Source organism: Pteronotus mesoamericanus, unplaced genomic scaffold, assembly GCF_021234165.1.
Source record: "Pteronotus mesoamericanus isolate MK-2021 breed Mesoamerican mustached bat unplaced genomic scaffold, CSHL_Meso_final contig_116, whole genome shotgun sequence".
NCBI classification, from domain to species: domain Eukaryota; kingdom Metazoa; phylum Chordata; class Mammalia; order Chiroptera; family Mormoopidae; genus Pteronotus; species Pteronotus mesoamericanus.
The window spans coordinates 31,925,583-31,948,287 of record NW_026555027.1 but is presented as its reverse complement, the minus strand read 5'-3'; the positions used below and the strand labels follow the sequence as shown (position 1 = coordinate 31,948,287).

General features: G+C 37.2%; 1 protein-coding gene across 4 annotated transcripts in view; it reads left to right on the top strand.

Moving 5' to 3' along the window:
- The window catches only part of MECOM (MDS1 and EVI1 complex locus), a 546,907-nt gene that overhangs the window by 477,736 nt on the left and 46,466 nt on the right, over positions 1 to 22,705 (top strand). For all 4 annotated transcript variants that reach the window (XM_054580389.1, XM_054580380.1, XM_054580366.1 and 1 more), the window contains exon 3: positions 10,923 to 11,057. In XM_054580389.1, coding sequence (XP_054436364.1) covers positions 10,923 to 11,057 — 135 coding nt within the window. The remainder of the gene's footprint in view (positions 1 to 10,922; positions 11,058 to 22,705) is intronic.

Below are 22,705 nucleotides of genomic sequence, written 5' to 3'. Positions count from 1 at the left end.
TTATAGGCAGAGCAACAGAAATGATGATAATTGAAGTAGCGACACTGATAATAATAGCTCTTTTTTATTGGCCATATGCTATGTGCCATGCATGATTCTAAGAGATTTAAATAGATTGCCTCATTTAATTTGAAAAGATGGAATGAATATACAGTGAATTGTTGTACAACTGGGACCCATGGAAGAATTTTGAACAGGGACGTGATTAACATCTGATGCTTGGGAGGATTAAGTGTGCAACAGAAGCTGGTGGGAAGAGGAGCGCTTGTCGCAAGATCAGTTAGGAAGTCATTATAATCATTCAGATGAGAGGTAACAGCTAGGCAACCACACTCGATGGAAATAAAAATCAAGGAAGGACCTGACGCCTTTTTATGAACAAACGTTGACTGAATACCTCCTCTATTTCTGGCATCATGATAGGCTCTGGGCAATAGAAGCAAAAAAGAGACCCAGTTCTTGCCATCCTGGCCCTTAAAGTCCACCAGAGGATACTGTAGAGAATAAATTCCTTGGTCCTGGTAGCAAATATTGTCCTAAAACTAGTCCGTCCCCTGCCTGCTCTGTGTGTGTGTGTGTGTCCTCCTACCCGACTTCTTAGGGCTCTTGAACCTCAGTGGTATTTTGCCTCTGTCTCAGAGCTTCTCCCTCTTGCTGATTGGCAGAAAACACAGTGGGTGGGACAGAACAAACTCAGCTGCAAGCCAGACAGAGACCGACATCTTTGGGGGTAGCACAGCTTGAGAGAAAAAAAACATTTTTCTTAAAATTCTTCTCTTCCACAGGTCAGGGTAAGAATTAGGGCAACTGGCATTGGAATGGACGAAAGAGGATAAAAAAAAAAAACACATACACTTTGCCATTCCCCAAAGTATAGACCAGACTATATTCCTTATTGTGTGTGTATGTAAGTCTGTGCTAACTCATTATGCAAACGCAAATACTGTGAAACTCACAGTATTTTGACCTGTTCCCATGAACTCAGAGCAGTTCACACTCATAGTACCCAATTTATTTTCCCAACACTCCTATTAGACTGACAGTATGAAACTTTCATGGAAACCAATTCAAAGGTTAAGCGACTTATCCAAAGGGCCACAGCTAAGAGTAGAGACAGGAGTGGAGAAAGGTCTTCCAATTAATTTTCTTCACAGGACTCAGGGTCTAAATGAGCACTTTTAAATGGTGTTTCTAAAGCCTCAGAGAAGAAACTAACCCTAGAGTTATTATAAAGGTGCTAACTATTGTTTGGAAAGATTGGATTAATTAAAATTAATAAATAATAAAAAATTAATTCCTTACACAGTTGAGGTTAATTCCAAAACCATTTAGTACCTTAGATCTTTGATCAGAAGGAAAAATGATGGGTTTGGCTTTTGAAGACTCACTGTAACCATGATCCAAGCTATCTTTTACAAAATAAAAAGACAATAGTAATTTTGCTCAGTGATCTAAAAATGCTTTTTTCTCTAAACAATCAGATTGATGGGTTATATGTTTTTGTGAGTATTTGTTTCTCAGTTTTTATGAACATTTATTTGCTTATCATTTTTTAAAATATATATTTTAATACATACACACCAGAGTTCTTAACATGTACTTTAGGAGGGTAAGGAAGAAAAAAATAATGATATTTTGTCTCTCTTTTTCTACCAAAATTTCGCTATAATATATTTTATATGTTTTTTTACCACAGTGTTTTCATTTAAGGTTGGTATACATGTCTTGTTGTTGTGCTTTAGCCACAAAATAACCACTCAGCATAATAGCTTAGGACTGAAATACATCAAAATAACCCAACAAAATTTTTTAAATATGGCAGCCTTAATTGGAGTTTAGGAAATAAATCTTCGAGTATAATAATTTATTCACTAGAGCTGTTGTCTCAGCAAAGTATTTCATCTTAGTTTCCAAAGAGCTGCTAGTCATTACTAAATACGTTTAAAGTAAAAGTAAAAATAAAAATTTTTTCACTTTCATTCTGGTCAAATATACTATAAAAGACTCAACTGTTAAGAAAGTCATCTGCATTTTTTGAAAAAAGATCCGATAGGGGATTATGCTTGTGTAGTTAATTAATAAAAAGGGAAGTAGGTAATGGTTCACTGGGGAAACTTTTATATCATAGTCTCTATCATAAGGGATCCCATGCTGTAATAACGGGGTGCTAATTCTGAACGCACACAGTGCCGTCCTACAAAGACATCAAGATTTGTAGGAAATCAACCCTCCAGCAGTCCTGGCAAGCCAGACTGACCCCAGCAAATGAAAATAATCAAAAGTAATTAGAAGCGTGCTGGACTACTCCTCGGAGAGCCGAGCAGGAGAGTAAACATGCCTGAGTCCTCGAGCCACTGCAAAGGCCCATGTCTGAGCTGTTAGGTGCCCTGACCTTGTCCACATAAAGATGTGATTTATGAAGTGCAGGGCACAGCAGCAGGGCTTCTGTCTTCTCCTGGAGAACCAAATTACTGAGGTGGAGATTAACATGCTTTCAGCCAGGCCCATTTCCAGACCAAGGGAAATTTTTTATTTACCTTTTTTTTTTTTACCTTTAATTTCCTCTTTTCTTTTTTAAACAACATCTCCCCCGCCCCCCATTAAAAAGAAAAGACAAAGTCCATCAAGAGAGACCAGAAATATCTCTCCTGAGCAGTGATGATGTGTAGATTGGTGACTACAGGCATTCAGAGCCCGGCTGGTTTGTAAACTCTTATTGTGCTGGGCCATTTTTGCTGGGCCTGCCTAATCAGCATCAGAGAGTTCACCTTCAAGTTTAGGGAGCCAAGCTTGTGAAATACTCCCCGGATTAAAATATGTAAGTTCAAATGAAACAAAATATTACTTTTGATGCCATGGCTTTCTCATCTAGTTTCTCTTGCCTAAATGTTAAACCATCATAAGGCTTATTCGTTGGTTAAAAAAAAAAAAAAATTAGGTGAAGAAATTGTAGGTGATCAAGAATTGGAGGGAAAGAAAATGGAGTGACAAATTCAATTTTCTGTATTGGGAGAAATATTTATATCCTCGAGTCTTGAAGACATGTTTTTCTTATCTTAGGTAAGATTTTACAAAACCCTATTCTGATGTGGAAAAGAGAGCATTGATTTTCTTTTTAAACACACATCAATATCTATACATGAAGCTAATTTAATTAGCAAGCAGTTATTGTTCAGCCAAATGTCAATTTCTCAGATTATTTCATGCTTCTTGACATGAACTGTATGAAACAGGATTTAACAGGATCTCCACAAATGAAAAACTGCACTTGAGAAATGTAAAAATGCACTTGTATGTCCTTGAAAAACTACAAAATAAAGAGTGTTAAAACAAAAATGTCAGGCTTGGAGTTCAGTGCATGTTTAGCCACCTAAAGAAACCCAAAGCTGCAGAATTAAGTGAACTCTACTTAGGCTGAGGTTATAAAGTGCTTTCCTCTATAAACTAAAAACATAATGTCAGGGTGAATGGGAACATACTTTATTAACTTTATGGTATTGAAAACTGCCAGCAAGTTGTCTTGTTTTTAAATATTGTCCTCTGCAGAGTGTTACAGGGCTGTTTGTCCACAGGAAGCCTATTAAAAGTGGACAGTGCAGTCATTTCATCTGGCTTTGGCTGGACTGCTTTTCTTTCCTTTAATGATGTGCTGGAATGTACCATGCCCATAGGGTCTCCATTAGCAGAACTTTTACTTCTGGGACAACCATGAAGTTTAAGGCTTAAAAGAGGCATCAGCTTACAGTCTTGTGGGAATCACTTGAATACTAGAACACTAACTTCTTACTGCTTTAACTAATATATTGACTTATTTTAAATAAACAGTTACACAATGAAGGCAGAGCCAGTGGCCTTATTGGAAATCTTTGAGCCTTTTAAAGATTCTGCAATCTACCCAGATGGGGGAGGAAGGAAGGGGCCTGAGGAGGGTTTATGCCCTTTTCAAACCAGGAAGAAAACACATTAACCTCTCCCACCCTAGCCCTGCCATCAGCCAAAGGGGGATCTTTACAGCTCCCAGAAAATCTATCAACTCACACTTGGACCTCATATTTTCCAATTCCCTTTTCCTGGTAAACAACAATTAACAGAACAGGGCAGAAAAAACAATCATTTCTTCTGGAAAAATGTTTTTAAAATATGATTCTCTTTTTAAACATTGCTGATAAATCACTCTATTTTCTACCTTCCCCAAAGCTATACATTTGTTGTAGTATGTTCTCCCATTCCATCCCCTTAATAATATTTAGATCATCTGTCTTGATACATGTTTGCAAATTAAAGCTGGTTTGAGATTATAGTAAAACCATTATTTTTAATAGCCCATTTCAAGGGCAGCGCTAAAAACTGCAGAACACGCATGTTACTGATTACTGCTGAGCAGACAGCGGCTTTTACAGATTAATTTGTAACTGGGAACTACTGTAAACAGATTTCACCAGAAATCCCATGGAATAAAGGGAATTGGTGGTGGTATTTGGCTCCTAGTATTTATTATTTTAGAAATCTCCTGATGGAAAGCAAGTTAGCCAGAGAAAAAACAAGCCCCCTGCAAAAACTTTTCCCTCCAGCCCTGTCTCCTCTTCTGTTTCGCTCCAGATCCGCGAGTAGGTCAGGGTCTTCTAAAGGGTTAAGTGTTTAAACAGCAAGAGGCTCCTTTTATAAGAAACAAGGCCAATACACTACTTTGGGATTTCAGGACCTTATATTTAAACATCAAGTTGTGTCCTCAAGAAAAAGTGGGTTGATTTTGCCTTTATATGAAGTCATTATTATATAATCAAAGCGGAGAGGGGGTCGCGGGGTGGGGGGGTCATTTTGTGGTTGCCTTGCCCTTCTGATGATTATTCTTTCTCACAAGTTATTCAGTAGAACAAGACTGACTACGATGACGAGGAGGACGATGATGATGATGATGATAAAACAGTGATGGGGCTATACCCTCTCCTACCCCGTCTCTCTAGATAGTTATTCCAAGACCTCAGAGAGAAAGTGTTAAATCTTTTGGTTCTATTTGGGGGATACAGAACTTCATATACGTAGAAATAATCTTAGCTCAGGCCCCTGTCTGCGGGTCTGGACCGCAGGGTGCGCTTATCCCAGTTTGAGGCTGGGGAAGGCACGGATTGCCGTCAAGGCGGAGGGCAAAGCCAGGCTGGCCGCGCCCGGCGGGAGGCAGCGAGTTCACCTGGGTGGCGGCAGCCGCGGGCGCTGCGCCGTAATTCGGGGCGCAATGCCATCTACCGGCCTCCTGCAGCACCTGCAAGTACCCGGACCTTAAAACTCGCCCCGCCTCCCCCACCCGAACCCAATATAAGGGAAAAAACTCGGAGGCCCTCTCCACGAAATCCTAATTTCGTCAAGACCTGACACTGATTCCGCACGACCTTTTGTTTACCCACCGACGTTTCCTTCTTTTCAGAGCAGCTTTGTAAAGGGCAAGGAGGTGGGGGCTGCGGGGCTGGGAAGGAGAACTGGGGCGCTAAGCTCTCAGGCCCCCTGATCAGGCCGCACTGTCTGAAGCAATCGGTTCACCAGATTACTTGTATTTAATACACAATGCATCATAAAACAAATCCCTCATCCTGACAGGAAGAAAATAGAACAGCTCATAGCTCGAGCCGGTCCAATTTATGGCTAAATTAAAAAAAAAGGGGGGGAGGGGGTTCTGACAATGGGCAAGTTGAGGAAGGGCAGGAAATCAATGGCAACAAACCGTGGGCTCTTAAAGGTTCTCAAGCGCCGAACTCTATGGGAATATCTGACCGGGTTTTAGGTTCTTTACAAAGGATTTTTCCTGTGTTACCTACCACTGCTATGCGATTTTCCTTCAAACAATGGCCATTATCTGAAATAACAGTTCAATGTCATAGATAACAGGCCACCGAAACGAATTACTCACCACCTCTTGTCATTTTCTCTCCCTTACATCCCTCCTTTTTGTTACTATTTTTGTTTTTAAATCATCATTCTGGGGAAATAGAGATTTACTAGATTTACATACCTATTTGTACTTGGAGAAAATAAAAAGGAGACCTGTCCCCGTTTGCAGATAAAGTTCAACATTAACACGCTTTCCATCCTCTTCCTCCCACCCCTCCCCCGCAAGCGTCCCTTGACTCCTTTACTTTGCTTAACTTTCCATTGTTGAAGTGAGAAGTTGGATTTTGTCCATTTGTTTTTATGAATGGAGATTTGTGATAAAAAGCGTTATTTCCACTTAACCGACGGGCTTTACTAAATTTTCCAAGGTTGGCTAAAATAAATCCGTAGACCCTTTTATTTTGCCAAACATTTCCTGTATTCCTCGTCCAATGTCGTTTCTGAAATACCTTGATAAAAATTGACCATATATATTAGAAAGTTATTAGTCACCGGATCACCAAAAGTAGGAATTGTAATGTTAAAAGTTTAAAAATAATGAGATGTCAAATTGCTTAATTTCATTTTTCTGTGTTCATGGTGTTTTAAAAATTAGTATATCAAAGAATATGGCAAAAACTCACCAAACAATTGGCAATCTCTGTAAGTCTATAATACGTCACTTGGGTAAGTTACATGCAAATAATATTTCAGATTTTTAAATTCCTCCTAAGAAAAACATGATTTGAAAACAGTAGCATGCTCTTCTGCTGACCTAAGTATAATAATAGAGGAAATAAATTAGTACGAATTTCAATAATATAAAAAGGTGCTTAGAAAACTGGAAATGTACATGTCAACTTTTCACTCTTAGGCTGCTGTTTTCTGAGAATTTCTAAACTAATCATGTTTAGCTTGAGCTGGCGTCCCTTTACCCGAAACCTCATCTTTGCCCCTCCAGCGCCCCACCCCCAGCCTCGGAGCACACACCCTCACAGTCCCGAAAGCACTTCACCCCATCACTCCCATCCCCCACCCCAACACACACACACACACACACACACACACACACACACGCACGCACACACACACACACGCACGCACACACACGCGCGCGCACACACACGCACGCTCGCTTGCTCGCTCGCTCGCTCACTCACTCACTCACTCACTCTTACACTTGTGCTTTCAGGACATTGAAAGAGAGGATATTTCCCTGGGGAAAGAAATCCTGCCTGGCGAGATCTCCCCATTGGTTGTTTACCCAGAGAAATCTACATGTTTAAGGGGAATGGTGCATCCATAATCAGTCTGTCCCTATAGGACTTAGGTCTTGGCGACCTTTTTGTGACCTCTCCCGCCAGAGGAGGCTGCTGTCACTTTAAAAATTTACTGAAAGAGGAGCTCGTCTGGCTTCCCTGGCTTCCGATCACTCTGGGCGGCGGGAGATAGCTCCCTTTCTCCCTCACCCCGGGTTCTTTCTGGATGGCCGAGCAGATCCTCTTTAAAGAGACAGTTCATGAAACAGAAACCGGGCGGCTGAGCTTGGAGTTGCGAAAGGGGACGATCCCGTGAGGGTCTAGGACCGGGGAAGGCGCTGCGGAAGATCTAAAAGGGGGCTAAAGCTCCCCTCGCCTCCCCAGGCCCCCCACCTTTTCAAACTCTCCTCCTCCTGCCGGTTCCCCCCTCCCCACCTTTGGAACTGGGAGAGAGAAGTGGAAGAAGTTTTAGTGGGTTTCAGATAACTTTCATTACACATCGGGCTGATAAGAGCAAGAGAAAGTGAGAAAAGAGGGAGGTGATGTGAACCAGAAGGAATAGCTCCGAGCTCTTTTAGGAAGGGGGAAAAAAAGCCAAAACACCCCAAACCCGGGTCACTCAGAAGAGAGGAGACTGCTTTTCTGGTTTTAAAAACACACTGTTGGCGGACAATAAATCTGAAACGCGTGGTCCTGGCGAGATCCTAGAGACGGACAAAGTTATCAGAAACCCTTTCGGAAATCCAGACGCGAGGCTTTTTTTTTTAATTTTTTAATTTTTTTTTTTTAATTTCTTGAAATGTGGCTCGGGATCGTTTGAAAGGATTGTCGTGCAGGAAAACTGGGGGCTGCTGATTATTTTATTTTGTTTGTTTTAATTCTTCTGTGATTGCCTTTTATTGCTGAGTTGAGGCCATAGAAATCTGAAGGTAAGAGAACTCACTTAAAAAAAAGTCTTGGCGATGTGCATAGTTTGTAACTTCGGACAGTTTCCTGCCTTGGCACCCCTTCTCCGGGGCGCCCCCCACCCCCCAGCCTTCTTTTCCTACTTGCCCGCAGTCTCGCGGAGCCCTGCTGCTTATCTACGCTGCCGGGACTGGCGATTTCCTTGTTCCTCCTGTGGAACGGTGCGGTGTGGACGCGTCTCCGGGGTGGGTCGTCCGGCCTTCGGTGTGTCTCTCTGCCGGCTGTCGGCCTCTTTTCCTCGCGTTCTTCTCCTGTTTCCCCTCCCTCCGTGTGTCTGTCCGTGGGTATCTGGGACGCAGAAGGTGGGGTTGCCAAAATCTGAATTCCTGGCACCGGCCACGCGATTTTGGAGCCGCTTTCGGCCGAGTTCCACCTTGCCAAGTAACAGCTTTGCTGTCCAACATCGTGTGCTGCTTTGCGAGAAAGTCACATTCGGACCCTTTGGCCAAATTGTGGGGGGTTTTTTTTTCCCTCCTTCTTCTTTTGCTGTTGGTTTTTTTGAAAGGGCCTTTCTCTAAAGTCCACCTAAAGGGAATTATTTTTTTTTAAGCTATCTCTGGAACTTGAAAGCTTTTAAAAACACAGGAGTGTGTTAGATGAAATGACGGAAGATGTGCTGTTATGTTATTCGAGATTTCTGAGATGATTAAGACATTGGACAGACAAATGCAGTTCTGCTAGCAAATCAAAAGTAAATAATTTACTCAGGGGGGATAGTTTCTGAAGAAAGTTAAGCTTTTGTCTTGGGGCAAGAATACTGAGGGTAAGAAAGTTAATATGTTGGTGAAATATTTGAATAATCATGTAACATATATATGAAGAGACATTCTTTGGAAATGAACCTGTTTTTAAATTAATTTCACTGTTGACAGTGGCAATGGCAATAATGTTAACACGGAATAAAATTACACCTAGAGTTTTTATGTGTAGTATATGCAATACTCAACTCCCTGCCCCCGCAAAAGGGAATATGGTAAACTAAGGGGATAGATATTCTTGACTTTGAAATTAACAAGTTTTCCACGTCTTCCACAAATATGAAATGAAACTGGTGTTACATTTCACTGACTTCATCCTATTTCCTTCATTAAATATTTCTGTAGTGTGTCAGTAGAGCTGGCTTTTTCTTCCTTTCTTTTTTGCTAGTCAAGAAAACAAACAACAAAAGATCTACTAGAAACCAAACAAACCAAAACCCAAACAAACAACAACCCAACTTCTTACTATTTTAAAATGTGTTCTACTATTGTTATTTATGGTTCTGTTAGGCATATGAGGAGGGGGGGATCTCAAGTTGCCATTTGAGTTACTTAGCATTGAGAGTTGAAGAAAACAACTTAAAAGTTTGTACTGTTATTATAACAAATTGTTAAAAATCTGTCCTCGCTAGAGAGAGTGTTTAATGTAGACTTTTTCTTGTTTTTAGTGCGAAGAAGCACTCTTGGAAAAGACTTGATGTGGGGGGGGGGGGTGTGCGTGCATGCGTGTGTGTGTGTGTGTGTGTGTGTGTGTGTATGGGTGTGTGTATAGCAGTTATTATCCCTATCTTCTGTTCCGATTTTTCTTTTATAAATTGTGGGACTACTTATTGCCCTTTAATTGCCTCATGGCCAAAGGCTTATTCATAATGCCTCTTGACTAGAGCCCTCAGAGCACTGGGCTTCTTCTTGAAGTTTGTGGTGAGTTAATGACTTGAATCTGCAACTGGGTGATTACCTGAATTCTATGCAAAATTGCTTTTAGTTTGTATACCCAAGAGTTTAGTTTTGACTTTTATGTAGGTATAGATACAGCAGAGTGCTGTGGGGCTTATTTAATTCATTAGTTCTTGTTCTAGACTATATTGTTTAGTCTTTGATAGGAAACTTCCTCAAGTTTGCACTAACTGATTGACATGAGCATTACCAGCCTTTCTAGTTATTCACCGTCAGGTCAACAACTCTGCAGTTTTAAACATTATTGCTGCTAGTGAATCAGAGTAGTTTCGTTTGGGTATGTAAAACATTAAAAGTAGACATTTCCTATTTCAATTTTTGTTTAATAGGTGCCCTAAGTAATGATTAGTATTAGGTTAGGCTGAGTGTAAAATCTCATGAAAAATAACCGTACACAACCATATATAATGATGACAATTTACTACAGTATTCTTGTATGTTTTTTACTTGTTCACAAGCCAGTTTTGTTATTTTGCTTACTAAAGGTAAAATTGAAATATGCATTGGCATCTGTTAACTAAAACATTAAGTTGCCTTATTTTGCATGAGTGTTTACCAATCATTTGCTTTCATTTGCTTTTCTTTAGTTTGGTTAGATGTATCTATGATACAAATCTGATTACCTTCTTCAAGTAAGGATGCGATTTCATGGTAATGAAATGAAAACTGAAAATGAATTTAATAATATTTGGATTAAAGTTTTTAAATTGAATTAATTTAATGCAAAAAAATGTGAAAGTACATGGGAAGACTATCTGAACCTAAAATATTGACAGTTTAGTTGAGAAATGTTATATTAATATACACTGTTCAATGTTATTTTTTGTAAAAATCACATTGGGTGAAATTAAGTCAATAGCACTCATTCATGCATAACAAGGAAACAAGCATTTTAAAAAACCAATTAATGTTTCTGTAGTAATTCACAATTGCTTCGTTCCTTTAAAAAACAGTACTTTGCCACTTTTAAGATAACGTTCCTCCTTTATTAATATTCATGCTGACTTTTTTCCTTGAAAGATTAAAAGGAGGAATATACATTTAAATATTTTCAAGCATTTAACCATTTTAATGAATGAACTAATGTAGAAACTGATTGTTCCCATCTTCTTCCTTCTAGATCTTAGATGAGTTTTGCAATGTGAAGTTCTGCATAGATGCTAGTGAACCAGATGTAGGAAGCTGGCTCAAGTACATCAGGTTCGCTGGCTGTTATGATCAGCACAACCTCGTTGCATGCCAGATAAATGATCAGGTATGTTGTAAAGATTTTCTTGTCTTTCTTTGAGAACACTAAAGTATCAGTGAAGCCTGAAGAATAAAAATAACAGTGAGCTGCAATAGACCCTTGTGGCCTGTTTGCTGATATGGTGAAAGGTAATGCACAAATATAAGACAAGATGCAGAATAAAGTCATTTTCAGTATTATTTTCTTTTACTACTACTTTTTTTGGGGGTAGTTAATTCACTTTGTACCAGTAAACTTCATAAATGGTCACATTTTCTGGGTGTGATTAAATGATTTGAAAACTGAATACTAATTGTTGCTAGCTGTTCTTTACCTTTTATTCTTTACCATTATAACAGGGAGACATTCATAGAAAGTATTGAGCTAATCAAGAACACTTTGTGAATTTATGCAGGAATTGGAAGTGATATACTTGAAATACTACATAGATTTATTAGAAATAGTAGGTAGATATATCTGTATAATCTATGTGTGAAATTATCTCATTGTGCATTTATGTTGATTTGCCTAATTATAAATGAGAAACACTTTTAGGTTAATCAAAACACTTTTTTTTTGTATATGTGAAAAGTATAAAAATATCACTGCTGGAAATTGCTTTATGGAGGCCCATGCAGTGATCTTAACTTTAGTAATAATAACTGTGAAATAAGATCATGAAAATATCATAAAACATATTTTGCACTCAATAAAGCTAGGTTATGAATCTTGTAACTGAGTATGACAATACCTAAAACAACAAGAAGTTCAGCCCGTTAATTTTTGTTTTATAAACATTTTTGAGTTAGAATTTAATTATGTTATCATTATTTATAACTTTTAACCCAATGATTACCTAAATCAAATTATGTTTTAAAGACCATATTGAAATAGTTGCTTGGCAAATCTGCTATGAAAATCACCACCAAGAAAAAGAAAAGTTTAAATTAGATGTTTTCAATTGAAAGCTGTTAAGTAATGCTAGCGTCATATAGTCTAAGACTCTATTTCAATCATCATTATGAGATTATTCTTTGGCATTTTACCAGCCATCAGATAATTTTTACTGACTACACTGTATAAGAGGTAGTAAATTGTAAAATCAGGTTTAAATGGGAATCATTTAAAAATCTTCAACATATATCAAAAATAATGAACCATTCCATTGTTTTTTTCCCCTTTGCCGTAAGAAAACAAGAGACATTATTGACAAAGGAAAATATTATTAAATTAGCTATTGATTGTGAGCAGAAAATATCCCAAGTCTGTCATACGAGTTACTGTCACCATCAGCAACAAACATTTTTGAGTACCCACTATTTGTAGATATGGGAAATACATAGGTGTTGTAAATGAGTGAATTCTTTGGGTTATGTCTCCTAAAACAGGAACTGAAGGAGCTCAAAAGGCAACTGTAAGATGAAATAATATAATTATATCATGATAATAATTTGTTATCCATATTTACTGACAATAGGAGCTATTTTCTTAGACAGATAAAATTGTTGCAGGATCAGTGAAAAGGTGATTGAAGAAACAAACTTGTGCCCAATTCATTTTTTCATTTATTATTTATGTGCTTAATATTTTATAATAAATATACTCTTGTCATTGGGGATCTTGATTGCACGGAAAAAGGAAACTATTTTGTTCTAACTCTGAATTAGATTGCTTTTTAGAATAGGCATTTATAATTTTTACATAGTTACTTTTGAGGTAACCAATGTAAAATGCATTGCTTTTCAAAAGAAAATATGCCGGTTTCATATTTTAATAAATAGCATGTTCACTTTTTTGAGCTGAAGAACCAGGGAAAATGATTAATCAGGAAAAACACAAAAGGCCAGTATGAGACACATACCTATTATTTCTTTTTAAACTTGTGTGTTATGCTGGCGGACATATAAGATGCTAACAGAGTGTATATCAGATAACATAATTGTGAAATTGACATTACATGGTCAAGTAAATTCACCCATAAAAAAACAAGAGAAAAGTCAGAGGTAAAAGTCAGATTCGTGTGATAGACATACAAGCATACAGTCACACTCAGCTCAGTTGACAAGACAAAAGAGAACAGGCACCCAAATAGTGTATGCATGTATTATAAACAGATTCATCTATAAGCTTGTGTGCCTATTTCTAAAAGCCAATTAAGACTAGCAATTCCAGACAGCTTTGAAATGTGAATGTTGGACTAGGTACAATGAGAAAAGAGCTGACTAAAGAGATTCTCTAGGTCTATTTTTCGCTCTCTTTTTCTTGAGGAATAGGAGCTGCCAAATGGTGAATAAACACAGCTCATCACATAAGGGACACCCCCATCGTGGGAGCTATTATTTCATATCCAGGTGGGAAGAGAGACCCTGAATCAGGAGTACTTATTAAGCATTAACAGTATCAATTCACCTGCGTAACACGAAAGCAAATGAAGCACTCTACCAGAAATTGTAAAAACTCTTTTTCTTTGCTCTGATTCTTAGAAAGAACTCAAATTCTTAAAAAAGGATTTTAATAACACAACTATAAAAAGGAAGAATTTCAGTGACTCTTTCAACTGCAGTCTGACCATTGTAATAATTAGGCTATCTATAAAAGATGGGAAACGATGATCCAGAACAAAACAAGAGAATCTAAATTAGAGTTTACTCTGCAAAGATACGGATTTTTACAAATTCCAGTGTTAACGATCAAGTTTAATCAGTTTGGGTCAGTTTTATAATAATGTGGAGGAGTTCTACAAAAGAGAATAAATGTGCTTGGTAAGATGACAGTACAGTTTTGTATAGTGGGACAGTCAAAACATGTATACTGGATAAAGTCCATTTTTGAATTGTTTGAGGGTAAAGAAGTACTTAGAAACAGTACTTCTGTTTCTGAGCATGGATTTTGATTTTCAAGTAAAGTTGATAAAGGACGTAATCTGTTTTGTATCATAAAAACAAAGGCCATTCAATTAACATTTTTCTAATACCTCTCTACAAGATTTTATTAGAGGGGGTTTTCCTGAGTTTATGTTTTCCAATAGACTCCTGTGAGTTATTTTATTCCACATTTTTTTCCAAACCAGAATTAGCTTTGTGGAAGTTGTTTTTTCTTGACAATACTGCCTAGAAAAGACTAATTATTGTTTTTAGATCTCCTTCATTCATGTTTTTAAAATTACCGCAGTGATGTTTTTAGAGATAGGAATTCTGAAAATACTGGCCTAACTGCTAAACCATAATTTCAAAGTAGCTTCAGCTCCTGACTGATATCTTTATTCCCCTCTGAAAATATTGTATTAACTATAGTAATTTATCTTTGTAACAGAGGGCCACACAAAAGACACTAGTAAATTAAGACCATAATCACACTCAAGTCATAAAATAGCAGATGCATTAAAAACACTTTTATTCTTGAAGTCCTAATGAATTCTTCCCTTATTCCTTAAAGTTTCTCTACAGTGCTACAATAACTATACTGCTTGTCACACAGTGTCTTGCTGGCAATTTATGCTGAAACAGACAATGCTTCAATATTTTTACGTTTAACAATCTGAAGTTGTCCCTGGTTGCTTTCAGGAGCAAGAGCTGGTACTGAAAGGTAGGCAGGGCAAGAGCAAAGGCAGAGAGTTGGATGACGAAAGCCGTTTCCAGAATAGGTCTTCAAGAGGACCAAAAAGGCAGAGGAAGCTTGAAAACGGTTTATTAATTATTCAGAGATTTCATTTACATCTACAAGTACCCATGAGTTAAACGTGAAATAGGCCAAACATCTAGATCATTCACTGAGTTTTCTTTTATTCTGAGTATTCCGATGTCCTTTCCTTAGACTCTGTAGATATCTTATAGATATCTTACTTTTACAAACCATTTTTGAGGGGTGGATGTAGCACATTGCTTTAGATTTGGTGTCACCTTGCTCCTGCCTCTCTCTCCATCATTTGATGTTTCCTTATACCTTCATGTTTCTATACCCTTCACCTAAATCAATGGCAAGATGACCCATAGACCCCCTATCCACCTCAAACAATGCCAGTTCTCATTTATGATATGTTCTTAAGTTTCGTGTACTTATGGAATAGCTCTCTCAATAGGAGTTTTCCTCTAATACTTCTTCATGAAACCAAATTGGTTGTAATCAGACAGATCACTTACATGTATTTAAGTTGACTTTTTAGCCTGAAACAAGACCTGCCCTTCCACTCATGATAATTGGAATTACCTGGGTGTGTGCCTTGGGGTAACATTTTATATGTGTGTATATATTCTGCATCATAGGAAGGAGCATGATTTCATTCAAACTCCTGGCCTGCCCTAACATGGTCTACAAGTGGAATAAAGTTCTCAGAAACCCAAGACATTATTAATCTTGTCATTTACACAAGGTGATAAGTCCTTTCATTTTTAAATGGGCCCTTGACAGCTGGTATTTAGTAAGTAGAATAAAAGTAGTCTGCTTTTCACTCTGAATAAAAAGAACTGTGTCGATAAGAGATTATCTAATGCCTGATATATATTTTGAAGAAATAAGATGCAGAAGAACAAGTGCTCCTCAGAGAATACCAGGTTGGAATTCACACAGGAGATTCTGCCAGCTCTCTTGTGGTTAATGAACAGCAGCAAAGTTCTACAGTGCTTTCAGTTGGAACAGGCATTGTTCTCGTTTGTGCTTTACCTTATAAAGTTTTAACTGCTTCCAGGACGATCATGGCCGAATTGGCACACCCGCTTTCTCTCTCCTTCAGGCCACGTCAGTGGTAGCATCAGAGTGCTGGGACACTAGAGTCATATTATTATTGCAGGCTTATTACGGGTTCAATTATCAAGTTATTTTCTTTGGCTTTTTACTGAGAAAAAAATGTTTTCCTGCATCATTCAATTAATGCAATTTATGCAAAAAAGAAGGGAGGGAAGGTCAGCTATGTAAAAAGTAAAATGTAATTTGTTAGCCTTTTCACTTAAAAAGACACACACACACACACACACACACACACACACAGACGTTTGCGTAGACTGTCAGGTAATTTGTTAATGTGCTCTTCCTTTACAAGGATTTCTGTCCACATTTTCAATGACCTCTTTTGATGTTAAAATTATTATTGGCTTTGGGCATTTTCTTTGCTTTGCTTTTAAGTCAAGTTCCACTTTTATACCAAAGTTATGCTCTGCTGTTTTAAGATGAACGCCAGCTGGCAATGCCCAGAGACTGGCTTTGTGAACTATGCCCAAGCTGACTTTGGGGGGGATGTTGTTTGGCTGATAATTGACTTCCTTCACCTGAAGATGAAGCTGTCTCAAGACAGAGTTTGCCGTTTGATACCTACATGATAAAACAAACAGCACTGCTCCCCTCGCCCCCAAAAAGTTTTCTTCATGTAATAATGCCCAGGACACTACATTCCCCTAACACTGCACAGAATTGGAATGCTACTAAGATTCTCAGACCGCATAAATGGAAAAATATGATAATCTAAAGTACTCTGTGCACATTTTAACTACCAGTAATTAATGTTTGCATAGTATACAACACCTTTCATTCAGGAAGATCTCAAAGCATCAGACTCATACTAGACTTCAGCTATTTCTGGAATGGTGCCAAAAAAATAGCCCTCAGAATGCATTACAAACCATTAAGGAGGAAAAATGTTGGTCAAGGGCACAAGAAAAACCTCCAGCCTAGTAAAAATAGTGATGATGATTTTTAGCTCCCTTACCATGTAATGATGGAACTCTTCCCAAACATTTTGAAACTACCCAGAATGACCAGTTTTCATAGAAGGAGGTGAAATGGCCACATTAAAGGCAGGTGGCTAAGGATATTTTCTGTGGAGTCTGTAGAGAGATCTTTAGAGATTATTTAAAGGGACAACTTGTATGGCTTTCAGGCTGACAACACTTTAGGGTCCAGGTATAATAAGGGACCTTTATCACTTGCCCTATTTATGCAAACTGGGACCAACCGTCAATTCTTAGTTCTGTTTCATTTAATAAATTGTACTTGGCTTTCTCTTCATATTATTAATAAAGAACTAAAATGTGGGGGGGGGGGACTTCTCCGTGAATGTTTTTGTTCTTAAAATAACCAGTGGATACATATTTTTCATTTTAGAAGCAGATATAGCAGACATTATCTGGTATTTCTCAGTTTAGACTGAGAAAGAAAAGCATAGGATACTGTCTCTCTGGAGAAGCTAAGGAAACCAAGGATGGTTTGCTTTGATGAAGCTTGGACATGATAAAGCTTCCATTCTGTTGAACAAATATCTTTACATTCCATCATCAGTCTCTCTGTCTGCTGAAGACACTTCTTGTTATTTCTTACTAATTAGGCTCAGAATATATAATGGGATCTTTCTTCTAAAGGCTAAAAAGTTGACATCACATCTGCCCTTTGGCGTTGGGGTTTCCCACATTGGTATGGGTAGATTAGGGCATGGACTGTGTTTGCTGAAGCCAGCATATGTGCACACATTTTCTCTGTATACTTGGTGTTACTTCTTTGCAGCACCAAGACTGACGGGTGTGTTCATATCTAATGTTGACTTTGTTCATATATGCAAACTGTCACCTACCTCCCCTCCCACCTGACCTCCAAACGTTAAAGTTCCATTCAGTTTTTCCTAGTCTTCTGACTGGTAATTTGAATCAAGCTATAGGACATAACACATTCAGGTTGAATGTTGGGAGCTGAAAGGGGAAGAAGTGAACTGTCAGCTTCAAAGTGGGAAGATAGCAGTAGTCTGAAAAAGTTGTCTCTCTGTCCAGATTTTGCAGGGAGTATGTTTCTCTATTATTTCAATTATTACAACTTCCTGAATAGGTGGAAGGTCATTCATAATTCACACTTCTGTCATTTTTAGACATGCCAAATGCAGTCTATTAAGCATAAATAAAACTTCCAGTGCTTGACCAGGAAAAATAAACAGGGATTTGTAACAATGAGGCCTTGTTCATCTTTTTAAAACTCAACGATATGTTCTCTTTCTTTCTTGTTTTCCCTCTTCTGCGCTGAATTTTTCTTCTGTCTCAATAGTACAAACATAATACGTTAAATCGATCCGAGCATAGCAAACTAGGCAGAAGGCTGGCCTGACAGATTCTAGATTTTTCTGTTTTATAGGATAATAAACATGAACCCACATTATTACCATTTATAAATACAAATGGTGGTATCATCAATCTGATGGGGGATTAGGCTAAACACAGGCCCTGACAACATAAAGCAGAGTCTGAAAGACTCTTACAGCCTGTTAACTTTCCTCTCAGACTGCTCAGAAGTGTCCACACTCTCCTTAGTGGCTATCCTCTTGCACTTAAATAACAAAAGAAAATGGATGTTCAATAAAATATGTTTAATTCTGATTTCAGCTACATACAATGTATAATTACATATAACTGATATGATATATAATCAAAATCCATTATGTGCCATTAAACACTCAATTATATTAATATATAAAATGTGAGATTGCTAATACTTTATGCAAATTTAAAACTTCCCAAAATATGTATTTTGCCACATTCATATGTCACATAGGAAATATCCAAGCACATGCATGCGTCCATATAACATTATATGAAAATACCCCCCTTGGGAAGCCTGAAAGTTGCTGAATCACATTCACGTCACCACTGCTTGTTACTCTTAGCTTAGCCTAGTGAATGTCAACTGACTGGGTATTCTTTTGGCATCTGAAACTGGTTCCAAGTGTGATTAAAATAAATTAAGTATAATAATTATATTCAGAGCAATTCCTAGCTACATGAATATTTTTATATTTATGCCTGAAATTGTGAATTTTACCAGTAGTAAGAATGAACAAGTTTCGAGGATTTCTAGTTTTATTTTCAAATGTCCGAATGATTTAGAATTTTAAAAATATTAAGAAATTTCACTAATATGCTATCATAGCAAAATTTAAAAAGAATACAAAAAGACCTATTAAACATTTAGTATAAATATTTATTCTTATAAATTCAGGTATCCAGAGATGTAGATGTTTAGTATAAATATTTATTCTTATAAATTCAGGTATCCAGAGATGTAGAATATTATAGCTATACTTAGAGAGAAATATTACTTTCTGGAAAATAAAGAGTCTAGCAAGATACTGGGAAAATTTTTTTCTGTGCTAAAATGAAATGGCCACCTCAACTTTCAAAAGTTTCAAATGTATGGAGAGGTAGGCCATGTATATAACTTGTGCTTCTGGAATTTGGTATTAGCTACCAAAAAGAAAACTCTAAAGGAATCAAAATATTTATCACATTTAAAAATATTTAAAATAGTTTATCAGCCTTTTAAAAAATGCAATTCTTGTATAATCCTATTATCTTACTATAGATCCCATTCCTCTTATCTTTCACTTTATATTGAGAGGGATTGAGATATTTCTTTTAATAGAACACTAGGAGAGAAACAGCAAGATAATAATAAATCAACAACCCTTTTGTAACAATTCAAACTTTTTCTAAGTGATTGAGACATTGAGCCCCTCATTATATACTTGAGTTGAATTCATCACAAAATCCCAGATCCAGGACATTTTTATTTTAGATCCAGATAATTTTTTTCATAAAACCCCCTGATGGGAGAAGAGACATGCTAACTCTTCTATGGAACTTAACGGAGCAATTGGTTTTCCTCCATTTTTCTCCAATACATAAATCAAAAAGGTTATATTAGTAGTGTCTCTGCCTCTGGTATAGAACTCAGATGGCATATAATTCATAGGACTGCAATATAATTGAGATTTTGAGACTACACTGATTTTTAAGACATTATGATTTTGTTTTTATAAGCATGGTCAAACATAGTTATTATACAAACATGCAGGAAAAGCCACATAAATCACTTATGTTTTTTACTATCTTTTTTGTTTGCTGGAACACCTATTTCATAACAAAAGCATAGATGTAATATCTTACTTTCTGAATGGCTTAATTTTTCCAAGATCACATTCTATCAATCCTCCACATAATTGTTTTGAGGCAACAAATTATTATTGTATTTTCTTTAATTACACTATACCCCCCACTTCTCAAATGCCTGCTAGTGTATTATTGCTAAAATGTAAATTAACTTGATACATTTCTGGATTCAAGTATTCGAATGATACATTTGGGCCATTGCATTTATAGGGGTAAAAACATAATTTTACTTAAGTCTCTAAAATCCTGAGAGATGAGATATAATGAATATATCAAGTGGCAGCAACACCTTGAAGAAAAACACACTAGATTTGGAAGGGGGTGGCAGATAGGACTTCACGGTGCGTTCTTATCGCTACATGAGGAAGCACGCCCAGAATCTGCCCTCGTTACGTCTGGAGCTTGCCAGTTCTTTTCAAACCTCAGTTTCATGAGCACCATAAAAATTCACTTAAAATCGAAAAGAACACCCTGAAGTTAAAACCCTCTGTGCTTTGCTGTGCCTTTCCTGGCCTGGAATGTCACCTTTTACCTCCTGTACGTAAAGCCAACATCAACACTTTTCCATGTCTTTTATTTTTTTTATGTACTTAATATTCTTCACATGACAATCTGGACACTTAAGGGGAAATTACAGTAGTGATCTATGTCCCCGCAAAGAGAGTTGTCTTTATAATATGTAGTTATAATGTATCCATCATTTTCTTTTGTTTCTTGGGCTGTTCATATTGGACTGAGAGCTCTAAAGTGGAATTAAAAGAGTCATGATTAATAGTGGACTACAAAGAAATAGTGGTATCACAATAGTTTCTTAAAATGACCTATCGTGTGTTGTCTAAGCAGCATCCCCAAAAGAGACAACTGCGCTGTTTTACGGTCTTGCAGGGTATTGTCTCTTTAACCTCACTGTTTCCGAGAAGCCACTGAAAAGTTCTAATATGTCACAATTCAAATGTCAACATGTTGTTGGAAAGGAAGCTAATAAGTTAAACCTTTGAGAGATGCCAAAAAAAAAAAAAAAAAAAGAAGTGATTCAAACTGTTGAGAGAAGTCCATTGTTTTCTAAGGGGAAATAGAACTCCAGAATGAAACAGGGTACTTAACAAGCATTTCACTGGAAGGTTTGGCGGGGGGAAAGCAAATGCACACTAATTTCTTTTTAACCTGGTAACTTTTTGAGCAGAACTGTTTATCTCAGTATACTTCAAAAGAAGGGAAAATAGGAAGGTTAAGTTTAGTAAGATATAAACTGTAAATTTGCTGGTGTTTGTAGAAAGAGCACATAGCAAGGGTAATTCTCCTAAGATAGTCTTGGGATAGTCTTGGGATTCTAACTATGGATAGATAATAAAGAATCTTAGGTTATATTATAACATATTATACAACATTTTATGTTTGACATTATTTTCTATAAACCAGCTTTGCATGGGTAAATTACTGTGGAATGAAAAAGATTTTATTTCAACAGGAAAGAAACTAAGTAGAGTATACTCCTCATTGAGTTAATTTTTTTTTTTTTTTAATTTAGCACAACTTTGTGCTGTGGTCTTTTTATAGAGAAATAAACAATTGGACTTTAGAGCCACCTACTGGAATAAAGAGGCACGTACTTACGTTTAACATCTGCTTCTTAAAAGATAAACAAATAAATACTACTAAAGTTATGCACATTTCTGTTGAGCTTTAAGACATTACCTTATTTGACGTTTCTCAGTTTGAAATGTGAGATGATAACCTGTAAGAAACCATAGTTAGAGCAATTACTTCTAAAAATATCCTCATTTCTTAGTAGGGTGTACCAATTTGTGTTATGTGATTTCTCTTCCACATTGGATTGAGATTGAGCAGAACTGAACTCCTATTTTGTTGTTATCATTGTTACTTTTGGGGTATGTGTGAATGAATGTAATTGGTCTCATTTTTCCAGTTGATTATATAACTTCATTCTTTCTTTCATAACTTCTACCTGGTTATGGAATTGTTGTTTAATAAACAATCCTAGAATAAAATACAAAACTGACCATTTTTATGGTAATACGAATAAGCACCTTAAATATTTTTTATGATTAAGTGCTTTTCCATTGAGATATTACTGATACATAACATTATATTAGATTCAGCTGTGCCACATAGTGATTGATTCTATGTTTATATGTATCATGAATGAAATGCTTTTATAAGTGAAAAAAATCCTGAAGTCTGGACAAGTAAATTGTTCAATGACTTGCCTAAGGTCACAGAGCTCATTAGGGGAAAGGTGGGCAGCTCTTGGAAATTATCGGTCAGCACTCTTTTCATACTTGCCCCACTGCTTTTTAGTCGGCCATTAACGGATTTATTAATTCCTTCCTCTCCTCAACATTTTGCTAGAAAGTAAGGGAAATAAGCCCCAGTAAATGAGTCAATTGAAGGCATAATGCCTGCTTTCAAAGAGTGCGATCAGGGGCGAGGGCATGAAGGCAGGTCCTGAATGGTGAGGGGGATTAAGTTTTAAAAAACAAAATACTCTTTTTTGACTATGTTCTCTACACATCTTGCTGTCATAATTCTTTATGTCATGTCCTTCCAAACTCTTACCTTAAAAATACCTTGTTCAGAAGGTGCTACTTTGGAGAGAGAACACGCTCAAGGGAGGTGATTGTGCCTCTGGCCTCCGTTAGCTAGACTGCTGCTGGGTAACGCCAGACGTCTCAGCTCCGAGTGTGTGTGCAGCTCACTCAGGAGTGAGGAATTGAGAGGAGGAGAAAATCTTTGTTAAAC